We start from the raw sequence: 26,076 nt of genomic DNA on the forward strand, positions 1-26,076 counted from the left end.
TTTTTTTTTTTTTTTTTTTTGGTTTTGTATGTCTATGTGTCAATCCAGGTCATGTGTCTTTCTTTTCTTTATTTCTGGAAGTTTTCTGCCAATATGAGCATACTTCTTTACCTGCCTCTCTCATCATAGTGCCTCCATACCACTAAACACATTATGTTTGCATGCTGTCAGTTTGTTAATACATCAAGAAGAAATGGAAGTCTCTGCCAGGAAAAAATGCTCCAAAAGAAATTGTGCTGTATATTGATCTATTTTCCTATAAAGTACAATTATCCTGTGATGATTACATTGTATCTGCGACCAAATCCAGTTTGCTCCTTACTCTGCGGTTAAAACTGCTGCATTTGCAGACACTTGAATGATGCAGTGTCTTCTCTAATAGAATGTTTACCAGAATACAGTGGGTATATAGGCTTAAAAAGTCCAAATAAAAATAGCAATCTGATGTAAATTTAAAATAACATTTTTATTGTTGAAAAAAGAACTTTAAATTTTATATATTATGATGACAAATATTCTTGCTGTGGAACACCCCCATCTCCTCCAATGCACTCAGTTCTTGTTTTGAATACTTTTGCTTGGCCTTGAGCCTAAGAAGGCACTGCAAGGAAAGCAGCTTTGCATACACTATGAGTGCATATCTTTGTGTGTGTTTGTGTTCACTGTAGCGATAACAACCAGCTAGCATGCAGCCAGGTTTAGAAGGCATCTTCTTTGGTATTTTAGCTGTCAAGTAATTGGCATGAATATATTTGTGCAACAGGTAAATTAAATAAAAAGCTGAAAGCTGAAATAAAAGTCAGCAGTGCTCAGCCAGCAGGGTGAGGCTTACAGAATTAAGGCTAAGTCTAGCTACAGTTCCTATGAAAAATATTCTCCAAATTCAACTTACATCACTGTCGTATTTGATCTAAAATCCATTCGATTTATGAAATTTCTGATTCTGATCAAGTTAAGTTTTGAAGTAATGCTCTGTGTCGAAAGTGTGGCAAATTATTTGCCCACAAAAATATTCAGCAGCAAAAACTTGGCGCTTTAACCTCCCTCGCTGATTTTCTGTTATGACATGAAGCGACTAGATGCGGTCATCTGGCTGTGGCTCAGTTACAAAGTTGTGTTTAGCAGAACTGTACAGAGTTCAGCTGTAGAGGAAATGTAAAAATTTACAGTCATGTCTGTGCTCATAGCGTTGGTTCGCCAGTTGTGCTCTTTTTATGGCTACCTGTTTCTATCCCTGGCCTGTGTGACAGTTGGCGGATGCTGGTTTGAAACACAGTCGGTGTTTGTTTACTTGAGGGTAGGTGTGGATGTGGTCATATGTGTGAGAGAGGTTGAGCTTGGGTTCATGTGCGTCAGCAAGTGTCACTGAGAGCACACAAAATATGTGAGAAAAAGAGAGTGCAAAAGCTGCGGATCAGAAAGGATTGTGTTGAGTGGGTGATGCTGTCCCTATTCACTGGTCACCACTCTTTTCCACTTCAACCCACACACGCTGCTGCATGAAATACCTTTACAGTAATGGCTTCTATTGGAAACTTAGCCCAGTGTACTGTATAGTGGCAGAGTACAAAAATATAGTCGTACCAAACTCTGTACTTGGTTGCTTTGAGTTTAGCTTTTTTTAGCCGAAACATTGTGCTTACACAATCTCTAATCTTGACTCAACCTATCTATTTTCTGTATTTTTGTTAAGCAGTTATTCTCTGGCTGTGAAGAGGAATTGAGCTGTATGTATGATAGAGAGGAAATTTATATAGCGCCCTTAAGAACAGCGTTAACAGTTTGCTTTGACAGTCAAAACATGCAAACACAGACGGCCAATTAAAATAAACAGTAAAAATGATAATAAATTAAATGAATAATTGGCTAGATTAGCACGCAAGGGAACTAGGCAGTTTGAAAATATTTTGTTTTTTGTTTTTTTATTTTATTGGACTTATGTGGTTCCGAAAGTAAGATGAATCAGTTCTAGGTGACTTTTGGGTCAGTGTGAAGGGATTACCATGTGTATCGGTCTGTCATTTGTGATGGTAGCCTAGTTTGTTTCATTTCTAATAAAAGCATGTGCAAGAACCTGAAGTTATATCTAGACTCATGGTCCCCACATTTAACGCAGGCTGTAACAAAATGTTAGCCTAGCCATGCTAGATCCCATGTTTCTGACGGCACAAGGGTCTAGGGAAGCTGGACAGGGAGGGAGGCGGGCTAAAAGGTTGTCTATCAAATCCCTCTGCAGCAATTGGGTAGGTATACAACCAATCAACGCAACGAATAGGCTGACGTGGTTCCGAGAGCACCGGCGGATTGTGTGGCTAAGTCCCATTAGCTTCCCAACCAGCGGAGCCGCGGAGCCAACTGGAAAATTAAGGATTTGCCATATCCCGTCGGCATAAGTCCAAATACGTCTTTCTTCTCAATGAAACACTTCAGTGCCGTCCTTTGTTTGTCTTTCAAGTTGAATTTTAGCTTCAAATCTTTAAGGGCTGTGGCCAAAGCCGAGTCGAAAGATAACTGTTTATTGTGCGCAGGTTGTTTCTGTCAGAATCGTCACGCCTCTGTCGTCACTTCGTTACGCCCGCCTTCTGACTCTACACTTCATGGTGATTGGTCCGGCCAGTTTTAGGAGAATCCAGCCTCGAGCCTTATGGAGGGTAACTAGACCCTCCCAGGCAGAGAATTAAATTCGTTGCCGTGGGCTGTCTAGCGCGGCTAGGCTAACAAAATGTGTCATTTAAAATACATTCAGAATGCAATGAAACTGCTTTGAAACTGATTTTGAGTGCAGTAAACTGTGTTTGTGGCAGTAGTGCAGAGACAGAAAATGCAGAGGGTGTTGCAGTTATGGGTGGTGGTATCTGCCTTAGCCCTTACATTTTTTTTCTGTATTCCTTTTTTTTTTGTCTTGCTGTTTTTTTCTCTTAAAACAAACACAAAAAAACCACAGTTTTCTTCCCCTTGGTATTTTTGCCTATGTTTTTAGTACAGTCTGGTCTTCTGCTGTCTTTATTTTGAATGTCACAATAATAATCATTTGTCAGATCCTGTTTTTTCACTGCAGCTCCCAAACCCTACCTTCTGTGTGGAAGGACAGAGCTCTGCTGCAGTGTTTGACCACCTTAAAAAATATCCCCAGTTCAATTTTGAAGAGAGTATGCGATAGCCTTTAGAAATCTCTAACGTCTAAAATCCTGACTAAATTAAACTGACTCCAACAAATACCTGGCAGTAACTTGGTGTAGCTCACCAGAAATCACAAAATAGAAGATTTGGCTTTGGTAAATAAATTACTGTGTGTGTCGTGGTGCTATATAATTGTTGTTTTGGTGTGATTGTTAGTGTGTGACCGACAGAGAAGAGAGCATTTCATTTGTGTTGGTTCATTTAGGATGGCAATTTCTGCAAGATTATTTTCATATGCTTTTATCGCACAATATGCAGACTGTTTGCAGTCCAAAGCTTCATCTAATTATGCAAATTAAATGAATTTCCACATGTGAAATGACTGAAAGATAATTGAATGGAAACCCTCAAAGCATTCATTTGAAACTGTCAATTGGTGGAGCAGCTGACAGTTGTTTGGAGTCACTCTCAGGGAAATCAAACCTGCCATATTTTGTCTGGTCTTTCATGATGTCTTCCGGTATTCATTATGTTTTTTCACTTTATCACTGCTGTTCTTAATTATATGTCATTGAACTGTTCCTGTAAGTAGAAAGTGGAGGATAATCAAAGTCATAAGCTACACCGATAAAGGCAATTATGATGCTACTATTAATTTTTTCCATACATAAATCCCTACAGCCTAAGGCCACATTCAGACGTGCTGTAAAGCCATAGCCTGCATGTCACTGTAGTGTGTGATTTTTAGTGTACTGCTGTGCTGTTGCTTTGGCTTATGGAAAATGTGGAAAAAAATATGCAGCCGTCTTTGTGAAGTGGATAGCCGAGAGAAATATATTTACTGTATATAATTGTTCCCATCTAAAGACTACCGTAAGTTTAAAAATAATTTTCCTTTGCATTTCAAGAATGTACTTGACACTGAAACATGTAAAAGTTGGATATATACAGTCATGAAAATACAATGAAAAAGTATGCACATCCCATGGAAATCGTTGCCTTTTTTATATTTGGACTGGCAATAATTCAGTCACCTTAAAGGGCCTTGAAATAAATGTGGAACACTTGAACGTAGGGAAATGAGATTTTTATGTAATTTATTCTACAAAAATATCACTAGATGTAATATTGTATTGCCTTCTTTAGCAGATTTGTTTTTACACAATTGTCCACCATTTCTAACAACAGCTATTCACACATAAAACAAAAATATGTTTGTTGATAATGGCTTAGAGTTCATCATGATCAGAAATCCAGTAACTCCCATTATTGATATTTCTGAAGATTTAAAAAGGGGCACATTCATCTATACACACAATACTTGGATGGAGTTCCTTTACTCTGAATTTTATAAAAATTGTGCCATGCTTTCAACATGTATTTTTAAGCTATACAGCTGTGCATTTAACACGGGGGTCTACGAGGATTGACGCTGTTGGAATTGGCCTCAAGTGCACATTCGCAGAACTACAGGTTTTGACTCTTCCATGTTTTCTTGATCTTTATGAGCCCAAATAGTTGCTGCTGGTGCTTTCCTTGCATGTGCTTCAAATTCCCTCACAACCTTGGTGGCTTTGCTGCTGTGCTTCAGATCATTTTCCTGTTGAAACTTAAACTTTTGGTTTACCTTCAACTTTCAGAAAGATGGTCTCACATTATCCTCAAGCGCTCTTTGAAGTGATGCAGAATACACTGTTGAATCAGTGACTACCTCAGACCATTGCGTTTGAATCCCCATGCATCACAGTTGGTTGGAGGTCCTTTTCTTAAAAATCTGTCTTTGGTTAAACATGTCTACTGTTACTGTGGCCAAGAACTCTTATCTTACCAATATAGAGGCATTATTCCAAAAGGCCTGGTCTTTGTCTGAGTGTCCACTGGCAAGCTGTAGCTCTGCTCTAATGTTCTTTTTGGACAATAAAGACTTTTTCCTGGCATGTCTCTCATGTAGGTCAAATTTGGGCGATCTATTTCTGATCATAGATGCATTAGCTTTTGATCAACGGATTTCAGGTGTTACCTGCAAATCCTGTGATGAAACTGTAGACTTCCTGAAGACTGCTGGAATGGCCAGTCCTGGACAAGCTACAGTTGTCTGAAGTGGCGCTTCTTTTGTTTTGCTTACAGTGGAATATGTTTTTTAAAACTATTGCTATTGAGTCACAGATATCGACAACGTCTTTTTTTGAAAGAGCTTTTTAGATTTGGCATGATAGCACCACATTATTTAGCAGGAAAGATAACGTCAGTGCCAAGATGTTAGAAGTTCAAATGACAGGATCCACCTGTTCTGACAACTGGCATCTACTCTGGCTCCTGAATGAAAATGGATGGGTTTTATAGAAGGTGTGATAAATTCCTACTTTTTTCATGACTGATCTGTTTAATTATTTAATTATAACACATTCTAGCATCACCTCTATAAATACACACTGTTTCAAAGAGTGTGTTCTTCTCCAAATATATAAACAATTTCCATGTTATGTATTATTTTTTAGTCACTCTAGTATTGCCATACACTGAAAATCATGATTACAACTGTACTCGAGTTTTTGGTAGAGAATATACGTCCTTATATTTGGCTCAATTTTCAAGCTATAAGACTATATACACTAAAATAAATGTGAATAAAATGCTATAGAATGCATTGTACTGTGACGGGTGGAAAAAAATTAGTGGGAACAGCATATGAATGGATTTTTGTTTGATAATCAACATTTGAACTTAAGTGTATGTAAAAGAAGTGTTATTACTATGTACATTTTGTGTAACCATCCTCATTCGGGCCTATTGGGTTTTTCTAATCAGCTATACACAACTAATTAAAATTACTGTTGGCTTCATATTCAGATTAGGAGTAAAAAACTTCAAGACACCCTGGATATAATCAACATAAACAGTATACACATGATCTAGAAACGTAAGCTTTGTTTTCTGGTTTCATATGATATTTTTACAGTTTGACTATTTAATTGTGTTTTTTCTGTTTTTTTCCCCCTCAGGATGTTGTTTGGGGATTGAACTCCTTGTTTACTGTAAGTTTGACATGTTTTCACTTCATTAACACACACATACACTCCCATTGTTTTTCCTGAAATCTGTCTTTTAAATAAAGGAAGTCCAGCCAAAATGCTGCCTCTTTGAGCTAACTCAATTCACTGAAGTGTCCACCACTGGTTTACAAATAAATCTTCACTATAAGAGCTGCTCACTGTATGTAGGTTACACTAATGACATTAGTTTAAACTCGCATCTGATTAAATAAGGCCCTTGTTTATTCCTTTTTACAGCTGTAATAAGACTATAATTTCTGACTTGGGAAATTTATCTTTCTCATTATGAAGAACAGTTTGAGGTAATGGGGGAAAAAAGCAACAAAATTAGATTACACATTGCATTGTGAAGATGCCACGCCAGCTGGCTCTAGAAGCCTCCTAGTGCCGAATCTTGTAAGGATCAGCAGTAATTCATTACAAACTCTTCAGGAAATGAAGGAAATTGATAGCTAATTATATTCAGTGTTATGCTGGGGGGAAATATTGAAATGGTTCACCATTCAGAAGTATATTATAGTGAAGTAAGGGCATAGAGGTTTTTAAGGTGAAAATGCAACAAACAAACAAGTACAGATAAATTCCTAAATTAGACAATAAAAGGCATTTTTAACAGATGATTTCTACCAAATTATAAAGCAAGTAAGTGGGTTACAGTAATCGGATTGTTTAGTTTAATCACATTATGCAAGCTTCACTTAATGTAAACTTCAATACATTTATCACTAATTGCATTTAAACATGCCTACACTTTCCCTCAGGTCAGCACAGTGTCAGTGATGATAATAGTGATGGTAATCGACACAGCTACGAGGTCATGCCCTAAATCTTGCCTCTTAATCTGGAAAGAAGCTCTCAGGCTATCCTTTTTTTATAATCTCTAGTAACACTCTCGCCTCACTTGTGCTTGTCATCTCTAAGGCAACAGAGTAATTACGCTGCTGTTGAAGTTACTGAATCCGAGGTGACATTGCAGACAGCAAGTGGTGTTAAAGTTGGTAGTATTTCCCACAGCAGCTTTTCCTTAATTAACAACATAGTCACATAGATGGAATTATTGTACTACTGACTAAACATTTCAGAGCTTCTGGCCACACGCAATCAGTTCTTGATTTATTTTGACATTGGGATTCAACTTTGGGGTTTTTTGGCTTTTATCTCTGTACTGTTTTGTTCTTCATGTCTTACTCTCTTCGTCTCTTCTGCAGGACCTGTTGAACTTTGATGATCCACTGAACATCGATGCAGCAGAACATCATCTGAGAGACAAGGTGAGGTGCACTCAGGGCGATTTTGAAAGTGATTTTTAATTCTGTTCCATCATCAGATAAAGATTCAGTGCAAACAGTGACTCGAGTCGTTGACATGCAGATGACTCGCTCATGAGCCATTCCCACACTGGCCCAGATGTGTTTATAGTTGTCGTAATCTTATTCATAGCAGTGCTTCTGCTATTGTCCTGCATAGATAACGTGTTTGGACTGGATGTGCAGCTGCTGCAGAAACTACATTTCCGCTGCAGCTTTCGGTAACGCCCTGTGCGCAGTACTTGCTTCTGTAGGTGGGATTCTGTCATAATGGAAAGTGCTTTATAATGGGTTGCAGGCGAAGAGCGCACAGCAGCCTTTTTGAGCAGACAAAAGCTGTGATGTTATACTCTAGAGCTGTATGCGCACACCAGGTGCATATGGTATTTCTAAGAAATGTAATTGATGACGATTTAATTCCTAAGCAGTAGACAACAGGCTCTATGCTTTGTAAGTCAAATCAGAACCCTAAGCTGGAATTCTGAATTCCCACACCCATCCCTTCTTTCCCCTTGGGGGTGTGTATGCTGTGTATTCTGACTTGGACTTTAATTATATTTTATCTAGAATATACTGAAAAGTCTTTCCATCCAGGGTTTTTGGCATAGACTGAGGCTAATGGGAGCTGCTTTCCTTAAAACAAAGCAAACACATAGGATGTTTCTAAGAGATGTGTACCCTGGCTAATTGATCGTATTCCGTCTGCATCTTCCTCGTTGAGCTCTCATTTATGTCTAACCGTACATCGGCTTTCTTCCATCCAGTTCTTTTTCAGTACATCACTGTCACAAATGTTAGGAAACTGATGAGTGTTCTGAGTACAGCAATTTCTTGTTTTGATTGCCAACTGAACTTTGCTGTGAGCCTACTATCCATGGTAATAATCACGAGCCTTACTCAGTTCAGCCTGAAAGCATTTTAAAAGTACAGTATTGACCTTTGGTCCTTCGCACATGCATGTTGCTGTGCCGTAGTGGACTGTACCCACCGGTGTGTGGCAGTGGTTGCCATGTGATATATAGGAGTTTGTTTGTAATTTAGAAAGAGTAAGTGTGTGATAATTGCTCCTTTACGATAGCACCCGGGATTGTTAAGATGTGTTGCTTCTCCCAGGTGTGGGAATAGGATGTCTTCTGGGAGCATAAAGTAAACAAACAGAAGTCGTCATATTGGATCAGAAAGCTGTATTAATTAGCTAGAGAAGCCAAGGCTCAGTAGTTTCTCAGAGGCCATGCGAAGCATAATATTTTGAATAAACTGCTGCAAGTGAATGTATTTACAAGTACTAAAGCATAGGAACATACCATGCACTGTATATTTACCAATATGTGTTAGTGGGACCTTATTTAATGTCACAATCATTTTTAAAATTTGGTTACTGAATAGTGATTTGTCATGCATGCACTCAATTTTTCATTTCTCAGCCTCACAGTCCACAGTCAGCTCACTAAATAGGTGGAAATCATAGAAATATTTTTAGATTCAAGTAGAGTGTTGGGTTTAAAACCTGAAAAACACAGAGACAGCACAAAGAAGAAGAGACAGTACTCGAGCTCTTGTATTTTACTTGCCGCAAGGGGAGAGAGACAGGCTGTACAAACCGTAGCATCAGCCACCCAACTCCAAAGAGCCTGTGTCTCCCCTGTGTCTTTTTATTTGCTTCAGACAGGAATGTAACATAGAGGGTGGTACCATGACTCAGCATTAGATGACAATGGAAAAAAAACTTCTTCACAAGCAGTAAGATATTAGCAGAAAGACCTTCAGAGGCAGACATGTGGTATTTGCGTCTGTCTTGTTATCTAGAAGACCTCTAGTTCTGGTCGCCTCACGGTATGTGCTGTGTCTACATGTCTCTGCCATAGAGTACAAAGTACACGTAGAATCATGGTTTATAATACATAGTCATCGTTCAAACGACACATACGTTTCACAGTCAATCAATGATAATCTAAGCATACGTATTCTATTCTAAGGATTCTAAGCATAATAAGCATAATTCTTCTAACATAGAGTTAGTTCACATGCTTACTTTTAAAAATACAAATGATAGGCTTACCGTGTTGATGGATACCTGATGAAAGAAGCTGAAACCTGAGCTGGAGTGATTGCTAAACAAGGCTTGTTATAGCCTCGTGTCAGATTTTTTTTTTTTTTAAGTGACAACTCAAACAAAGTTACAGTCAAACTCTGTATGCAAGAGTTTGCTCATCATTTGCTAATAGCAAACATGGTAAAACCACTTGAAACAGTTCGTGTCATTTAATTCATAGTAGGTAATGCAAAGTGGTTTTGTTTGGTGAAACAGTAAAAACGTGTAATGAATAAAGTGAAATACGAAATACCACATCCTATATAAGTTGGTTTTAACAGAAATAAGTGTGTATTGCCTCTGTTGTTACTCAAATGAATTCTAAATCCATATAGTATCCCAACATCATATGTTGACTATTCAAATTGTTGCATCACATGTCATCTTTTATTGATTTTTGAATGCTCAAAAATATGTTCCAATGACTCTGTTGCATTTGACCATGTTAATATGGTCGAACTCATCACTGAAACCCATACCAAGGAATTTTGTAATTGTCAGTCTGTTTGGAAAGGAGCAAATACTAGAATATTGAACAGCCGAAACTAATTTGACTGACAAAACTCTGAGGCAGGTGCAAGCTCAGAGATTTGACTGACAAAATTTGAGTGAACTCCGGTCTTCTAATCACAGGAATGATCAGCTGTTACAGGCAGCTCTACCCATATGCCAGTAAGGCAGTTTAATCCGATAGAACTGTTCAACAATTTTCAAAGAGTTTATTGTTCAGATGTGTATTTTTTGTTCACAAAATTGTGTATTTGACAAATTAAAGGCAAACTAGTCAACCAGTGGTATGTATCACATAAATAAATGTTTCCTATAAGTTTTAGTGCTGCTTTATCATCCTGTTGTGGCTCTCTAGAGTCACAACAACTGAAAACACAAAGGCATCCATTGTGACCCACTCCCACTGTGTCACAGCCTGCTGTAATCAACTGCAGCAGCGAGTGGATAGATTTGTGTGGGAGTGCACACAGGTGTGTGTGTGTGTGTGTGTGTGTGTGTGTGTGTGTGTGTGTGTGTGTGTGTGTGTGTGTGTGTGTGTGTGTGTGTGTGTGTGTGTTGAGGCTTTTGAAGTGCAGCTCCTCCTGTGGCTGCTCTCTGAATACATTAGCTGGTTTAAGTGGCTAAAAGGAAGCTTCCTCATGGGTGATGTAGTGTGAGCAGTATGTGTGCACTGTTTGTTGGTGATAGTGATGTTGTACTAGTGTTAGTTGTGTACAGACACCCGTATAACAAACAGAATTGAAGGATTTGGTAATCATCCTGAAAGAGTTTCAGAGCATATATTACATTTAGACCTGCAGGGATGTTTGTTTCTGATATTTTTTTATTCATAGTTTTATTTCTGATTTTTAAAATGTAACTAGTAACTGTGAAATCTGATCTCCTCCCTGCGGGGAATCAAGGTATTATAGAGCAGCTGACTTTGCAGACTGTCAGACTGAAGTCAGAGTGAATCCTCTGATGGATGTCCAGGGATTGCTCCAAACACAGCCCTTGTCTGTGAATCCCTTGGCACATTTTGTTTGACTCTGAAAAAAGCAGATTAATAATCAGCTTTGAGATGTGCACACACTTTGACATTTGATGTCCTCAGCAGAGATTTATTTTCTGCAAATACTGATTATCTCCCTTCATAACATAAAAAAATGTGCAAAAGAAATAGAGACTGATCTTCATTTGGATTCTTGTGATCTGGGTTGCAGCCAAGGAAGGATTTTGGCATTTGACATCCGTTATCTGCATTTCCCTTGGAATATAAACATTTCCAGTACCACGGATGTTCGTACTGATCATACCTTCAAACAACTGCAAACCATTGTAGTGCATATTTGGTAGTGAGAGAAGAGCAAGTTGTATGTCCATATTATTGTCAAGCATATTTCAAGTGAACTTTTGCCAAAAAAAAAATTTAAAGCTAAAAAAACTGCATTAGCTGTTTTTGAGCACATAAACTCGTGGCGTCTTCAGAAGGTAGAGGTACAGGCTACTTTATGTTTTGCTGTAATAAACAGAGAAGATGAAGTAGGAAAGAAAGTCAGCTGTTGAAACCATAAACAAGAGAAGGGACAAGCAATATTTTGGCCATATATGAGCAAAAAAATGAATAAAACTCCCCAGGAATTGTTTTCAAGTTTTCAGAGTTGTAATTTTTCTTTCCCTTGTAAGTGTAAAAACCTACTTGGCAATAAAACTGATTTTGATTCCGATATCAGCTGGCATTGGCCTTGCTTCATGCTATCCAGGAGAAGACACAAGGAAAAAAACTAACCCAATTTATTAGTCACGAGAGTTAAATGTTCGCAACAGTAGAACGTCTTTGGAAAAAATGTCTATCTCCCATAATGCACATTAACTGTTTGAAAAAAGACAGAAATCACTTCAAGGAAGTGTAAAGACTCCTTTTGCGAAATTAATTTTTAATTTTGCTGTTCCATTAACTTCTTCTTATGCAGTATTTAAAAATATCCTATGGAAGCTTGATGTCCAACTCCAGATGTTTTATCTAGTGCTGGGCAACAATTAAAATTTTTAATCATAATTAACGGCATTGTTAGGCATAAAATTAAATAATGAATTTAAAAGTAGCGTATTCTGTGCTTTTATTTTAAAAGTACTGCTATGTGAAAAAAAACACAGTACTATTTGGTTTGCAAACACTTTAAATATATGAAGTGCTTCTTAACAGCAGTCTTCCCTTCACACAGCAGCAGTTAAAATGTTTCTTCTAAATCGAAACTTAAACTTTAATGTTATCTGATCAAATCAAACCAAAGCTATTTGCCACAGCAAGAGCATTAATGTTTTATCTGGTTTGTTACCGAAAAACAAGTTACCCTCATTACAGAAAGGAACCTTCCCAGCAACAGCAAGTTAAATTTATAAATCAATATTCTTATCTTTTTTTTCTGAACAGGTACCAGCAGAAACAGTTTTCTTTTTCCAGGAAGCAGCAGAAACACTCTATGTTCAGTAGCAACTGTCCCCGTTTGAATGAGGTGGTGAACACAAACAAAAATCACACAGCTGGGACTGACTGTGCAAAAGGCTTTTTAGTCTGTGAAGTCCATTCTTGTACTGGTTTTTTTTTTTTGGCCTATTTAGGCTTTAATATATAGGACAGTGGAGAGTGACAGGAAACATGGGGAGAAGAGCAAACGGCCATGGGATTGACTCAAACCCATGATTGCTGCATCGGGAACTATAGTTCCAGTTTATATCATCACACACACACACGCAAAAAAAAAAACTTTCAGTGATTCGGATTGAGGCTCATACGTGCCATCATTCGTTACGATCTTAAGAACGTTCTTCAGACCAACATCTTCCACAAAACTAATCGGAATGCAGTCTAGTTAGCTACTTCTCTGTGGCATTTGTTAGCTTGTTTTGTTTTAGTTTGTCTCTATTTCTCACACACTGCATCCAACCAGTGTGCCGAAGCCTCCCTTCACTGTTAGTTTGGGTGAGACGTGATTACGCCCATTCCAAGTACTGATCAATATCCAGCCCTCCTGTGATCCGTGGTTAGTCGGTCTGTGTATTCAGAGCCAGTGAACAACGGACTTTCACAATACTAATAATAGTGATTTAAAAAAATCTGTGTTATCGCACAATAAAATAATTTCTGACATTAATTAATTGATGCGTTATCAGAAACAGTCTGTGTTAACCAAAGCTCTTACCAATAATACACCACCAGTATGTACACGAGTGGCATTATTCGATGTCTTTAAAATGTCAAAGAGCTGAACTGCCAGCAAGCAGAAGGTTGATATGTCTGCAGCGCAACACATATACTGAAGTGTAGACAAAAAAACAGTGTAGTGTATTTGGGACATACTGCAAGATTATTTTTTTTTCTTACCATTTGCTTTAATGTGGTATTGACTGTGTCTCACTCCTAAAGCACAGAGTGACAGTGACACCTTGGAGGTTTGTGACTGGGCACGCACCGAACTTCATGCATAAAATCGTCCCTCTTTGCATTCTAAATTCACCACAACTCCGCTGATTGGACTGATCATTTGGACAGACTATCTGTCTCTCGCTTCGTTAACGAGTGGCTTAGCCTCCTCTATCAGTAGTCTGTCATGGCGATCATGCAAGCACACACACACACACACACACACACTCACACACCATTTCACGGCATCCTTATCAGGGTTCTGTTCCTCGTATCAGCTTTCTAGGCTCCGACATTACAACATAACAGTCTCTCTAACAGTGTTGTGTGCAGAGTACAGAAAGTAAGACTGTTCAGTTAACGATTACTTGGCTTTAAAGTTCATACACAACTGGGGAAAGGTCCCCTGTTTTGTAAAGGGATTTTCAGAACCTGCTGGGGTAGGTGTTGCTATGGCGATCGATTGGTGCTCATTAACGAGCCTCCTGCCAAACGCTTCTCTACAAATACAGTCAAATGTGGCTGCAGTCACCTCATTATGGTGTGTAATGGTTTTGACGGTTTAGTGTCAAAGTTCTGTAGTGGCATCGAGGCAGTGATTGACAACAGCATCGAGCAAAGATCTGTTCTCTGCAGCTGTGTGTCTCACTTTTGTGAGTATAACAATAGCTGCCCAAATGTTACAGACTCAGTTGCTTACTTACTCTGCAGATGATGTTAAGCAGTTTAAGATTTTAGGATTGATTTGCTGTCACCTGTTTTAGAGGCAGTCTCATGGCGAGACAAAACTGGGGTCCTACCAAAATGTTGCTGAGATGGAACACATTGCAAAGTAATTTATACTTGCATCGCAGCAATGCCATTGCATGTATCTAATAGTCTTCTCACTGGATGTAGGTTGCGGGTATAAGCCTTCCATTGCCCGTAATCTCAATCAACATACTCCCGCCCTAAACTTATCTTCAAGTTACAGCTTTGTTGACCATGGGAAACAACAACAACAAGCTTCAGGCTGCAACCTGCTGCACAGAAAATAAAACTGAAAGCTTCGCTCAGGATTTGGATTGTGCAGTCAGGCAGCTCTGCTGCTTTTTTTGCGGTGGATTATCCATTTCAACCACAGTACTTGTTTCACTGCATGCAAACGTTCCACCACAACAATTCCAGCCATCACCGAAGCCCCATTCTTCACTTATCACATCCAACACGACTATGATTAACTTAAAAAAAATGAATCTGTATAGCAGAATGATAATGTGCCACAAGTCTATTGTATACTACAGAATGGACTTGATTAATTGATTATTCATTGGTAATGTGGCTGACCACTGGTCAAGAAAAATGTTTACATTTTGTGTCCCTTCTAGGAGCTCATCAGTCTTTACAGCTACAAATACAGGTTGGAACACTTGCTGTATTTTCTTTATCTTTAGTGCTAGATGCAATAACAAGAACACCACAATGTGACATACTCAGCCAGTCATTATTCAGCTTTGAGTTATGAGTGGAACACTTTGACATCTGCTGCAGAACTCTGAAGACCATTTTGATGTAGAAGCTTTTCTTTGGACTACACCCAGACATGACACGCTTTTGACATTTTACTAAACTCACAGAGCTCAAAAAACAATCCAGAGTGTGAAAACACCTGGGACTGTCTCCACAGCACCTCTGTCATCTCTCTTCGTCATCCCTTTCTGTTGACTTTTTTCCCCTGTTCACATCTCTCCTTTCCCTTTCATTTTTCCCTCGCAGTCTGTTTAGCTGATACATCCTGAGGCTTTCCTTTGCTCGGTTTTAAAGCAACCATTTGTGTCCACAGGGTTTAATTTGCATTTCCTTCTCTCTGATGGTGGTACATATTTTAAGTACCTGTGCAGATTGCTGGTGGAGAGAAGAGTTAATTGCCTTCTGTGGGTCAAATGGAGCCAAGAAAAGTCTAACAAAGTTTTTAATCGACTGCAGAGTTTACTTGGAGTATTCAATCCAATAAACGTCAAAGTAATTTGCTGCCTCAGCCAGTTTTCTGCTGCAAGAGAAAATTTGGAAACAAAGGAAAGGAAAAGTACAAGGTGAATATATGTAAATTGATCTTGTAAAATTGAGTGAGACAACATTAATAGGACTACTATACTCATCCTCTTCCTCATCCAATTTGTGTGATACCTTAAGTGGGTTGTGTCTTTCCAAGAGACTTTTTTTCTGATTCAATCTATCATTTGAGTGAACAGTCTAACCTGTGCTGGGCATCTTAATAGGGACTACTTTAGATACAATTTTCTAGCTGAATTCTATGTCTTCTGCTTGTCAGTATGTTTGCGCTCCTTGTCAAGTTTATGTGAGGGCTCCTAATTGAGTTGAGGTCCAGCATCATGTTTGACATTTCACTCCCTCTCTGGTGACACTGTGCCTTGCATACTATTGAAAGAAAATAATACCTCTACATGCCATACTCTGTGTAAGGTTTTGTTTTTTGTGGGATTTCACACAAAGGCTTAAAGAAGTTTACAAGAGACAGCTGGGTTGACAAGATCTGGCAGAAGGACAAGCAGGTGGACCAGTCTCCTATTTTTATAAGTAACACAAGCAATTCCACTGACACTGAACAGGGCTTTGCGTGATTATGCCAAGTTTTTTTTTTCTCCAAATGGGAAGCTGGGAAATGTGATAACCCACTAAAAGACAGAAAAGAAGTTTGTTGCATTCAACATACCATTTTTAGCCTGTGTCGAGTGAACTAAATATCATTGTTCATCTTGTTACAATTCAAAGTTCTGCTGGGAATCTTCTGGGCCTTGCATCCATGTGGCTAGTACTTTGACATGTAGCACCCACCTAAACATTGTTGCAGACCCACTTATAGTAATGACAATGCCAAAAAGCAGCAGCGACATCTTCCATCAGTACAAATGCCCCCTGCCACACTGCAAAAACGATCCAGGAATGGCTCGAGGAACATGACCAAGAGGCATTGATTCAGCCTCCAATCTCCACAGATCCCTGTCTAGTCAAGCATCAGTGAAATGTGCTGGTAGTGCTGGTACTGGTACTAATACATAGTACTGGTTTCACACCCCAGGACACTGTCAGAGGTCCAATGTCCACACCTCAGTGGATCAGAGCTATTCTGACAGAGCAAGGGGGACCTCCGTACTATTAGGCAGGTAGTTTTAATGCTGTGGCTGATCCGTGCATCTGATAGTCCAGACGTCCTGCTTACACTCTAGTCAGTCCCAAGATATGCACTTCTGTTTGTGCTGCAGGTTTGCTCAATGCATTGATCAAATAAGAAATCTTTGGTTGGTTTACGTCTTCAGCTGATGCACACATACTATGAGCTAGAATGGTGTCAATTTTCAAAAATGTAAATGTTCTAACTTGAACTTCAGCTGTGTAATGCATCAGAATGCAGAAAGTTATTCATATTGGAGAAGGTACCATCAAAACTGACAATATTTGAAAGCACTAGAAGTGGAGCTTATATGCTTTTTAGCCCTTGTCAGGGCATTGCTCTAGGGATATTAATGTTGGTCGGTCTTTTGCTTGGTCCAACTCTTTGGCCTGAAATGAAATATCTTATCTATTACATTGCAGTGAAATTGTGCACAGACATTCATGAGTCATGATTACAAATGACTGGTGATTTTCTCTAGGGCTTCTGATGGGGAGAGGGAAAGGTCGGAGATGAGTATGCTAGCATTTTGGGCTTTTAGTGAATTAGAAAGACAACTTTTGGATGGATTGACATCAGTTTTATACAGACCTCTATCCATCATAGTCTGTCTTTTTCAAGATCCAGTGCAATGACTTGTCCATTACATTAGTTTATGATCAAATACCCTCAGTTTCTCAGTATTCTTTTCTCTTTTGTACTATTTAGAGCATCTTAGCATGACATCACACTAGTTACAATTATTTGCACTAAGGCATGGGTGATCCAGTTTTAATTGATCCAGTCCAACACATGCATAAACTGGGTTATTGTGATATACTGTATTTAAAAAAATCCTTGAAAATTGTGAAATATATTTCACAGTGTTTGAATTTTACCTTGCATATTGCTCGCAGTTTGAATTCTGCTCTATGCCTCTTAGCTGAGGTTTTTCTAACATTATTCAATTAATTGAACTACTGATCTGACAAAGATCATCAGATCAGATTATTCGCAGCTTCGTCAGGGCATTTTAGCTTCCAGAGGTAGAATATTAGATCAATTTAAACATGTGTGTCCATTTTCTAACATAGTAGCCTCTGAGTGTGAGACAAGCTGTGTGACTGCTTGAGTGGGTAATGATGCATTACCACACTTTCCGATCTATGTCCCACTTCGCTATTTTGCACGTAGCGTCGCACCGTAATAAGCCAAAATTGCAGGCTCACTTAGAGACACCAAAGCCCCACCGCGTTGCACTCGTTGCACCATTAAAATCAGGTCTGAAAGGATCAATTCCCCCAGCAGTAGGGCTGATCCATCATCCCTCTGTGGACAGATGCTCAAACTGCTATCATCACTGCTGTAGTTTTGCTGCTGGCAACTTTCCAGCGTTTTTGTCTGACTTCCCAGTTTGCACACACGCTATGCCTCTTTTTATACTCTATCTCTTCCTCTTTCCCTCGTGTTTTTTCTCACGTTCTCCATTTGTCACTTTTACCCCAGTGGCCCCGCATGAGGCCCCGCAGTGCAAGCTTGATTAACTCACCCATGTAGCTGTTGCATAAATCAGTGCACTGATGTCACTGGGAGGCACATGTATGAGAAATGTCATGTTCCAGAGCAGCGGGACATGGAGAAATGGCAGTATTTAATAACCTATACCCCTGTGAAGATGTGTGGATAAATAAGGTTAACCAGTAAAAAACAAGACAAAACAGGAGGGCTTAAAAAAGGATAGTGGGCAGGGGAAGGAGGTTTCAAAGCAAATAAACTAAGTGATATCTCTCCAGAGTGCATGCGGCACAGCTTATATTTAGTCACAAATGAACTGGCTAAATCGTCTGCTGTACTTGTAGTTAAACAAGTGTTTAGCTGAAGTTAAAGCTGCTGTCCGGAGTTTCCGTTTGTTTTCAATTTATGTATCATTTTTTAACAAAGCTTAAATGTGTTAGTCTAGTTCGATACTATAATATAAAGTTAGTATAACGCGATATGAAAATTTATTCCTGAGCTCCGCCTTCCTCTCATAGACCCCCATGTTATTCCAAAAAGCGCTGGTTGCTGCCGACCAATCAAGTTCGAGCTTCAGCTTTGTCATGCTGTCAATCAACGGTTACACGCACAGCAAGCAAGCCCATGCAGAGGTGGGCGAGCTACGCACTACGCAACCGCGCGCACATTTGTTTTGCTTGTGGAGGAGAGAGCATCAGGGATCAGCAACTTCCAGAAAAGTTACCAATCCCACGGCTTGTCAGGCCAAGAGACTGCAGGACGTTTTTTGGCTCGGGGTGCTCGCGTCGCTCCCCGACCACGGCCTCCATAGCCCGCCTGACGGCTTCGTTTAGATGCCCGACCTCTGGAGGAAGATGTTGGGGCGTCTGGGACATACTCTTGGTCAGAGGAGTCATGCAATTCTGAACTCTAGATAGAAATAAATAAACAATGTAACACATATACACGCGTAAATGCACTAAGTTTGATAAACAACGTCATCGAGAGGGATACACGAGTGTAATCACATATTGAAACTTTACTCGTTCGTCCTAGCAGATTCATGTTATTTTGGTATTAGGACAAGTTAGACTCAATACAGCATTCTAACGTAATTCCTTTATTATTTACTAAATGTACTAAATGTAGAAGAGGGGAAAACAGCAAAACAGGCAAGATGCTGCAGCACTCCGGGCACTCCTCTCATGTACTCCGCGCGTGCACAAATAAAGGGGCGAAATCAGACGGAGGGAGGGTGGGACCACCAGTGTTTTGGGAGACGCTGCGATTCAAACTCCGGACAGCAGCTTTAAGGAAGCAACAAAGAAAAAACAAACACGAGTGGAGTACATCCGTATTGAGAGACTTTGTGGTGCTCTTGGGAAAAGTAGAAATCTAAATGGTCAAAGTGAGATGAAACGGCTATTTAGAGGCAAACCTCTCCCCCACACACAGAAACAGCAAGAATTCTAGCAATTTTTCCTTGGAATGAATGGCTAATAGAATTCTGATATTATTCCAGGAACTTCAGTGCTGCTGAAGCTATTTGCTAATACCTCTGCTGTCTGCATCATCAATGATCCCAGTGTCCCCCATACTGTGATAGTGTGTAACCAGAGGCGCCAATTATAGTGTGTATGATTTATAATGTCTGTAGCTTACGTTTTGCTAGGCCTTGCACTTTTTTGTGCAGTCTAAATAAAGGAAACTTTTCATGAGAGAGGAAAGCTGCTGCAGCTCAAATTAATAGCCTGCAGCCTTTGATCAAAATCCATGACTGGAATGTATTCTGCCTGATGTTTGACTGAAAAAGGAAGAGGATATAGAGACAAGCAAACCAAGTCAGATCAATGAAATGTCCCCCAAACAGTCCAAGCTGTTTTAGGGAAAGAGATAGCAAGCTGAAGTAATGGACATAACCGAAAGAAGAAGGAGAGTGGAGGTCACACACAGAGCTTGCTCAGGCCACATCTAACCAGGAGGTATAGGTCAAAGGAAGGAGGCGACAGAGGAGAGCTCACAGGATTGTTTGTGGGTGAGGGCAAAAAGAAGCCAAGCATAACCAGAAGGGGCATAATCAAATAGTAGGAAAAACATGTTAGGAGCAGCAGAGGGCACACACGACCACAAGGGATATGATCAAGGAAAGTCCACTCAAGCAGACATCATCATCATCAAGATGTGAGGCAGTTTATGTCTCCAAGTCACACTAGATAGTCCAATAAAGTGTAATTGTAAAACTAAAAAACAAAACAGCTATTCAGATTTTGATCTTGCAACTACAAAGAGCACAAAAAATTACACTTGGCAGTCAGCTTTCATTAAATCTTTAGACCAGCAAGCAGTTTATGATTAAATTAACAAAACAAACTCAAAAATTCTCCTTAACCAAGTTAAGATTGACTCAAAAGTTGGCTTGGAGGTTTCATCTAATCCTATCATGTAAAGCAGATGCGTGTGTGGCATAAGTTGGATCAAAAATAGAGAACTTGTCATTCATTGGAAAAACTGTTCTGATGGTCAGCAAAGGGTTACAGATGCAGTAGCCTGATACTAACGTAGTAAAGTGCATGGGGTTCCACCCAGAGGTATTCAATCCTTATAAAATACATTTTCTGGTCAATAGAGTTATAAAAATTTTTAGAGACTGTTTATTTTTGTGGTTGTCATGCCAATGCTGGTATGTTATAGTGTCCCTTTAGATACATTTTATGACTGTCTGTACATTTTCCAGTGAATCAATGGATTGTATCTGCTGTAAATGTATTTATTTTTTTAATATTATGGTGATGAAGGAGAAGATGCATCTATTTACACTTGATACCAGATTTGTGGCAATAATGTATGAGATGTCACCTCAGATTAGCCCAGATTTAGTGCATTTTGGTTGTGTTTCCACTAGATTTAGCATGTTAATGTGTGGAGTTACTGAGTAGCATGTGTCAGATTGTAAAGATCTGTGTGGATTTGTCTTTATTGGCAGTACAGCTTGAAGGACAATGGAAAAAATATACTTCTGAATTTGCCAGAAGTGCAACAATAAATACTGTGTATTTAGTTAGATCTTTGCTTTTTTCTTTATTATGTGCAATCAACTAAGTTACTTGTGATTTTTTTTTTCAACTACTTGCCATGTATAGATGTTTTGTTTCTTACTTTTACATTTAACCCCCTTCCTGACTCTTCACCTTTCCCTCTTTTCCACTCAGGAGGATTTTCGGAATAAGGTTCAAGATTACATCAAGCACTACGCCAGATGATAGAAGCATTGGCTACCTGCAACAGCCTGCACCAACCAACCAAACTGCTCTACCTTGCCTCTGCTTATCTTGGCCAACTCCCCCCACCATGTGTGAATCAGCAGCTGACTCTCTGACTCGACCACCCCCCTCCTATTGACACGACAGCCCTGGCTATGCCCCCTTCTGTTCATCCAGTTGCAATAAACTCCACATTGCAGGAATGAGTTTAAAAAAAAAAAAAAAGTTTAACGAGGGACTTGCATAAAAAAGAAAAATATGCTTTAATTATCCTAATCGATTGAGTGTTACATCGACCGCAATGTCTGTCCATTGTGGCGAGATCAGTGAATGACGCCACCGTTGCTGAGGTGTCCATGAACCTGCTGAAGGTGAGCCATGGCAACGAATGGCAAAGGATGCGGTGTTTCACTGGAGAAGACGATAAGTCACACTTAGCTGTTTTCCAATTTGATGAATCAAGAGAAAGAATATCTGTTACTATGAGTTCTGTTTCAGTGCCTGCCATGTTTGTGTCGCTAACGAGAAAATGCATGCGAGTTCACAAATGTACACAAACACGATGTCACATCACGTAGTAAAAGGTCAACACACACGCTCACTCACACAGGATTCTGACTCTGGGACACTCGAGTTGGAAGATCCTGCAGCCCCATTAGACAGCATGTGAATGACCACATTGTCCCGTTTTGTCGTCATTCTGCTTGCATGTGTACATTAACAAACACACAAACGACTGACATACAGACAGTCTGTGTATTTTCAGCTCCGGTGACATAAAATACTGCCACTTAATCTACAGCCAAATGTATTGTTCTGTTTTCAGCACCACCTCTCTTCTGCCCGACCACTCTCCTCACTCTCTTTTCTGTCTTTCCTCCGTCTGTCACTGTTTCACACACCTATGACCACATGTTTTCTATCAAGGATGGAGAGGTTTTTTTGGACTTACAGTGCAATCAAAAAGCACTCTGACACAGTATTGGAATGTTGGCTCTGTACTAAAATGCACTGGGTTTAAGATGAAACACTGATCTGTTTAAAGGACTGATTTAGTTCATCTTACATCCACATAACAAATATATAGTGGAAGGCATGTAGCTTCTGTTTGCACATAGCCCCATATTGTTAAACAGCGAAATGTAATTGAACATGTGAACTTGAACTTAAAGCTGCTATATTTAACATTTTTATCGTAACAGTGCATCAAATACAGCTAGTGACTAGCTGGTGAACATAGTGAAGCCTTCAGCAACATAAGAGCAAGACAAAAGTAGGTAGAGGGAGACCCAAAACAACTGAAAGATAAAAAAGAGTCAATTCACCTGGTCAACAAAAACAACTGCAAATGAATGATGATGGTGCTTTGCAACAGCAGGATGTGTAGACACTGAGCAGATTACTGTGAGCATAGGACAATAGGGAATGTGCAGATCAATGATGTCCCTGTCTCTTTTTCCACTTACCTCTCCCCACTCGCTGCAACTTGAGCACAGCAGCTCACCTACATAAAGACTGCTACCGAGCTACACAGTGTCAAGTTATAATGTTGGGATACTTGGGCCATTCATGTTTGAACCTTACGCTGATTCTAAAGAATAATAACGATACAGAAGGTCTCAATCTGCAAGTTGACAGAATCGAGCCCTTGGGCTTGTAGGTCTCAAATGTTTGAATCTAATTTTCAGACTATCATCAATACACTGCAGCTTCAAGGTGGAAACGCTCAACTAGTGCCTTGACTGCTTCTTTAGCTCAAATTGTGTCTCTCATCATATGTACTTGGTAAAAAAAAAAAACTTTTAAAATTCGAAAGTCAGCACTTTAACCTCAGTTGTTTTATTTATTTTTATTGTGCGTTGTACAGAGCCAAACCCATAAGAGACATTTTACTGCTTCAGACTTTGTGACCGCACTGTATTCTGTTATTCTGGTAACTGTGGGAGATTTCTCAAATTAACATGTAGAGTGTGTCTTTCTGAAGGACGCTACTCCAGTCTTTCTTTCTTGGTGTGTGTGGACTGTATGATTTCACTCCCTGAATGTGTGTTGAAAAGACAACAGCAGAAGTTCATAAAGACAGATAGTTGGCTAACTTGTTAGGGAGTAGGTTAGTAAGCTAACATGCAAGCTAACATGTTGGCTCACTAGATCAGGTCACAGTCAAATTTATTTATTTTCACAACACTCGAAATGTTGAAGTTGGCATTAATTAAGGCACTTTACATGCAGTTGACCAAACACAGGATGGTAAAAATGGATTTAGACCCCTCTGCACAAATCCACATGTAGGCGAAACTTTGTCCACATAGACTGACTGCTACAAAGGACAATAGTGTCGATGCTTGCCGTAGTATATCTATGTCAGACAGAGATAGGAAAGTACTGTGCACGTATGCAGCCAAGTCTTCCAAGGAGGCTCCATGGACTAGAAAAGCAGCATTCAGCAACAAATGAAGTGTCCAGAGCTGCCCATGTGCCCATCCACAATGGAGTATAATCAAGTCTTACTGCATGCCAACATATGGAATGAAACAATATGTGTGTGGTAGATAAAATGAGACAAAAAAAATGACACAATAAATAAATATATAATAAACTAAACGGTGATGTTTAGAAAAATACAAGAAAATTAGAAACCGTGATTCACTTGGTAGGCAGGTGGAAGGTTTGCTTGTTGATTAGCTTGTTAGCTGCAATGCTTGTTAGCTGGTTCACTTAAATATCCATTGCTTATTCAACAGGGCAGATAAAGAGGTTCTCTCCACTGTGAGGTGACGCTGGGAATCCTGGTCTTAACTAGATGATGTCAAACTGTCTGCATGAGCCTCTGCTGCTGTGAATTTAATGATTGTCCATTTTGTGTGTGTGTCAGAGAGACTGTGTCGCTGAGTTAGCCAGTGATGGAGCAGAGTGCATAAGTTGCTCTGCCCTGGTTAACGCCGTGCCTCGTGTCTGAGTCGTATCTCTGAACATCGACTGTTTTCACTCCATTCAGCTTTGTGTTCACACGTCTGCATGAGGTCTATGTGATCTGCCAGTGGTGCATTTTAGTAAGGATGTAGAAATATAGTCGATGAAGATTCAACATTTGTGTTCGAAGCGTGTGTGTGTAAGTGTCTGAGTGTGCAAATGGACATTTTGTGCTTGTGGAGCGTTTGCGTATGTGTGCGTGAGCGCATGTGTGTGTGGGCAGTTATGGTATGACTGCGGAGACGATGTGACTTGTTAGCATGCTCTGGTTTCCTCTTGCCCATCTTTCTTTTTCTGATTCTGGCCCAGGTTTCAGCTGCTCAAATTAGTTTAATTTTGCAAGTGAAAGTAAACAACAGATGACACTGGCCTCTGCCAAAAAATAAAGGACCTGAGAGAATAATGAATGCAGGTCTATTGACAGCCAATGTGAATATGAGTGTTCCACAACATTTCTCAGTTCGTTTTAGGTCCACTCAAACCTTGAAGGCTAATGTAACTGCCTAATAATACAAAGCCATCCTGTGTAGCTGCCATGACAGTCAGTTGTCACGGTAGTGTTTGCCTCCAGGATATGATAGCCCGGCACTCTGTACTTCATCTTAGCCTTACTAATGCTCTGACTTTAGCTTCCTGATGGAGACCTTGTCGTTACAACCTTTAGTTTGGCAGTTAGCAGTGCTTTTTTCCCAGGATGTTTTTGGGAAATGTCTCTGCTTGGGTTTAACTCCATCTTTGGGCCAGAGGGAGAAGATCAACAGCCTGCTCTTCTTCAGATCCTCAACCTTTTCGTTCTGAGATTGTATATCCATTTTTTTAAGATATATTAAAGAGAATATAAATCAAACCAGTGTGTCTTGTTTGTTGTATTATGTTCTGTTTTTCACTAGCATGATCATTACAGTTGAATCTTGGCAAAGTAAAGGTTTTAGTAATGTGTGATGATTTTAGGACACAATGATTATTTACATTATCTTTTAATCTGGTATTTTCTCCGTTAATCAGAAAATGGTTTAAAATGGCCATCGCTATTCCCAGAGATCAAATGGATGTCTTCAGATTGCTTGTTTTTCAGACCAACAATCCAAACCCCCAAAGGTGTCCAGGAGGATTATAAAGGATGAAGGAGATCAGCTGTGTGTGGCCTGTATAGATTGTTTAATTGATGGCTGCTGCAGACCCTAATCATCTTTCTTTTTGAAATCTGCACACACTAAGAAACACACTAAGAAATGCTTAATAAACCATCATTAACCGCTCTAAGCTCTTGCTTATGTAATTTGTAATAGGAAATTTTGTATATTGACAAGACAGACTTTGCAGAGGTATAAAATACACATAAAATCCAGCTCAACTTTGTACAGATTGCAATATTAATTAGACAAATACAGTGATTAAAAAAAATAAAAAATCCAGAGTCTTTAAAATCTACAAATGAAGATCAAATGTTGACTGTTGATAACTTGTCTGAAGAATTCTATAACACATCTTCTGGGACAAAAACAGACACAGGCTAAACAGACGTCACAGCTGTAGTGCTCCGAATGATATAAAAAGGAGGATTGGGACACACTATTGAGACAGCACATGCTGCTTGGAAACAGCACATTGTCATTAGAAAGAAGTGAGTCATGCCGTGAACATCTGTAAACCCTATGCCGATGTTTGACTCAAATGCAATGTGCAATATATAACCACAACAGCGAGCAGCCA

At 39.5% G+C, this 26,076-nt stretch overlaps 1 protein-coding gene across 1 annotated transcript in view; it reads left to right on the top strand.

Moving 5' to 3' along the window:
• ube2f (ubiquitin-conjugating enzyme E2F (putative)) overlaps positions 1–25,210 on the top strand; it is a 53,439-nt gene extending 28,229 nt beyond the window's left edge. The window contains exons 8-10 of the mRNA XM_022211469.2: positions 6,123–6,155; positions 7,382–7,444; positions 21,340–25,210. Of these exons, the coding sequence (XP_022067161.1) occupies positions 6,123–6,155; positions 7,382–7,444; positions 21,340–21,390 (147 nt within the window). The 3' untranslated portion in view covers positions 21,391–25,210. The remainder of the gene's footprint in view (positions 1–6,122; positions 6,156–7,381; positions 7,445–21,339) is intronic.
• Positions 25,211–26,076: the final 866 nt, after the last annotated feature.

The sequence above is a fragment of the Acanthochromis polyacanthus genome, chromosome 14, assembly GCF_021347895.1.
Source record: "Acanthochromis polyacanthus isolate Apoly-LR-REF ecotype Palm Island chromosome 14, KAUST_Apoly_ChrSc, whole genome shotgun sequence".
Taxonomy (NCBI): Eukaryota; Metazoa; Chordata; class Actinopteri; family Pomacentridae; genus Acanthochromis; species Acanthochromis polyacanthus.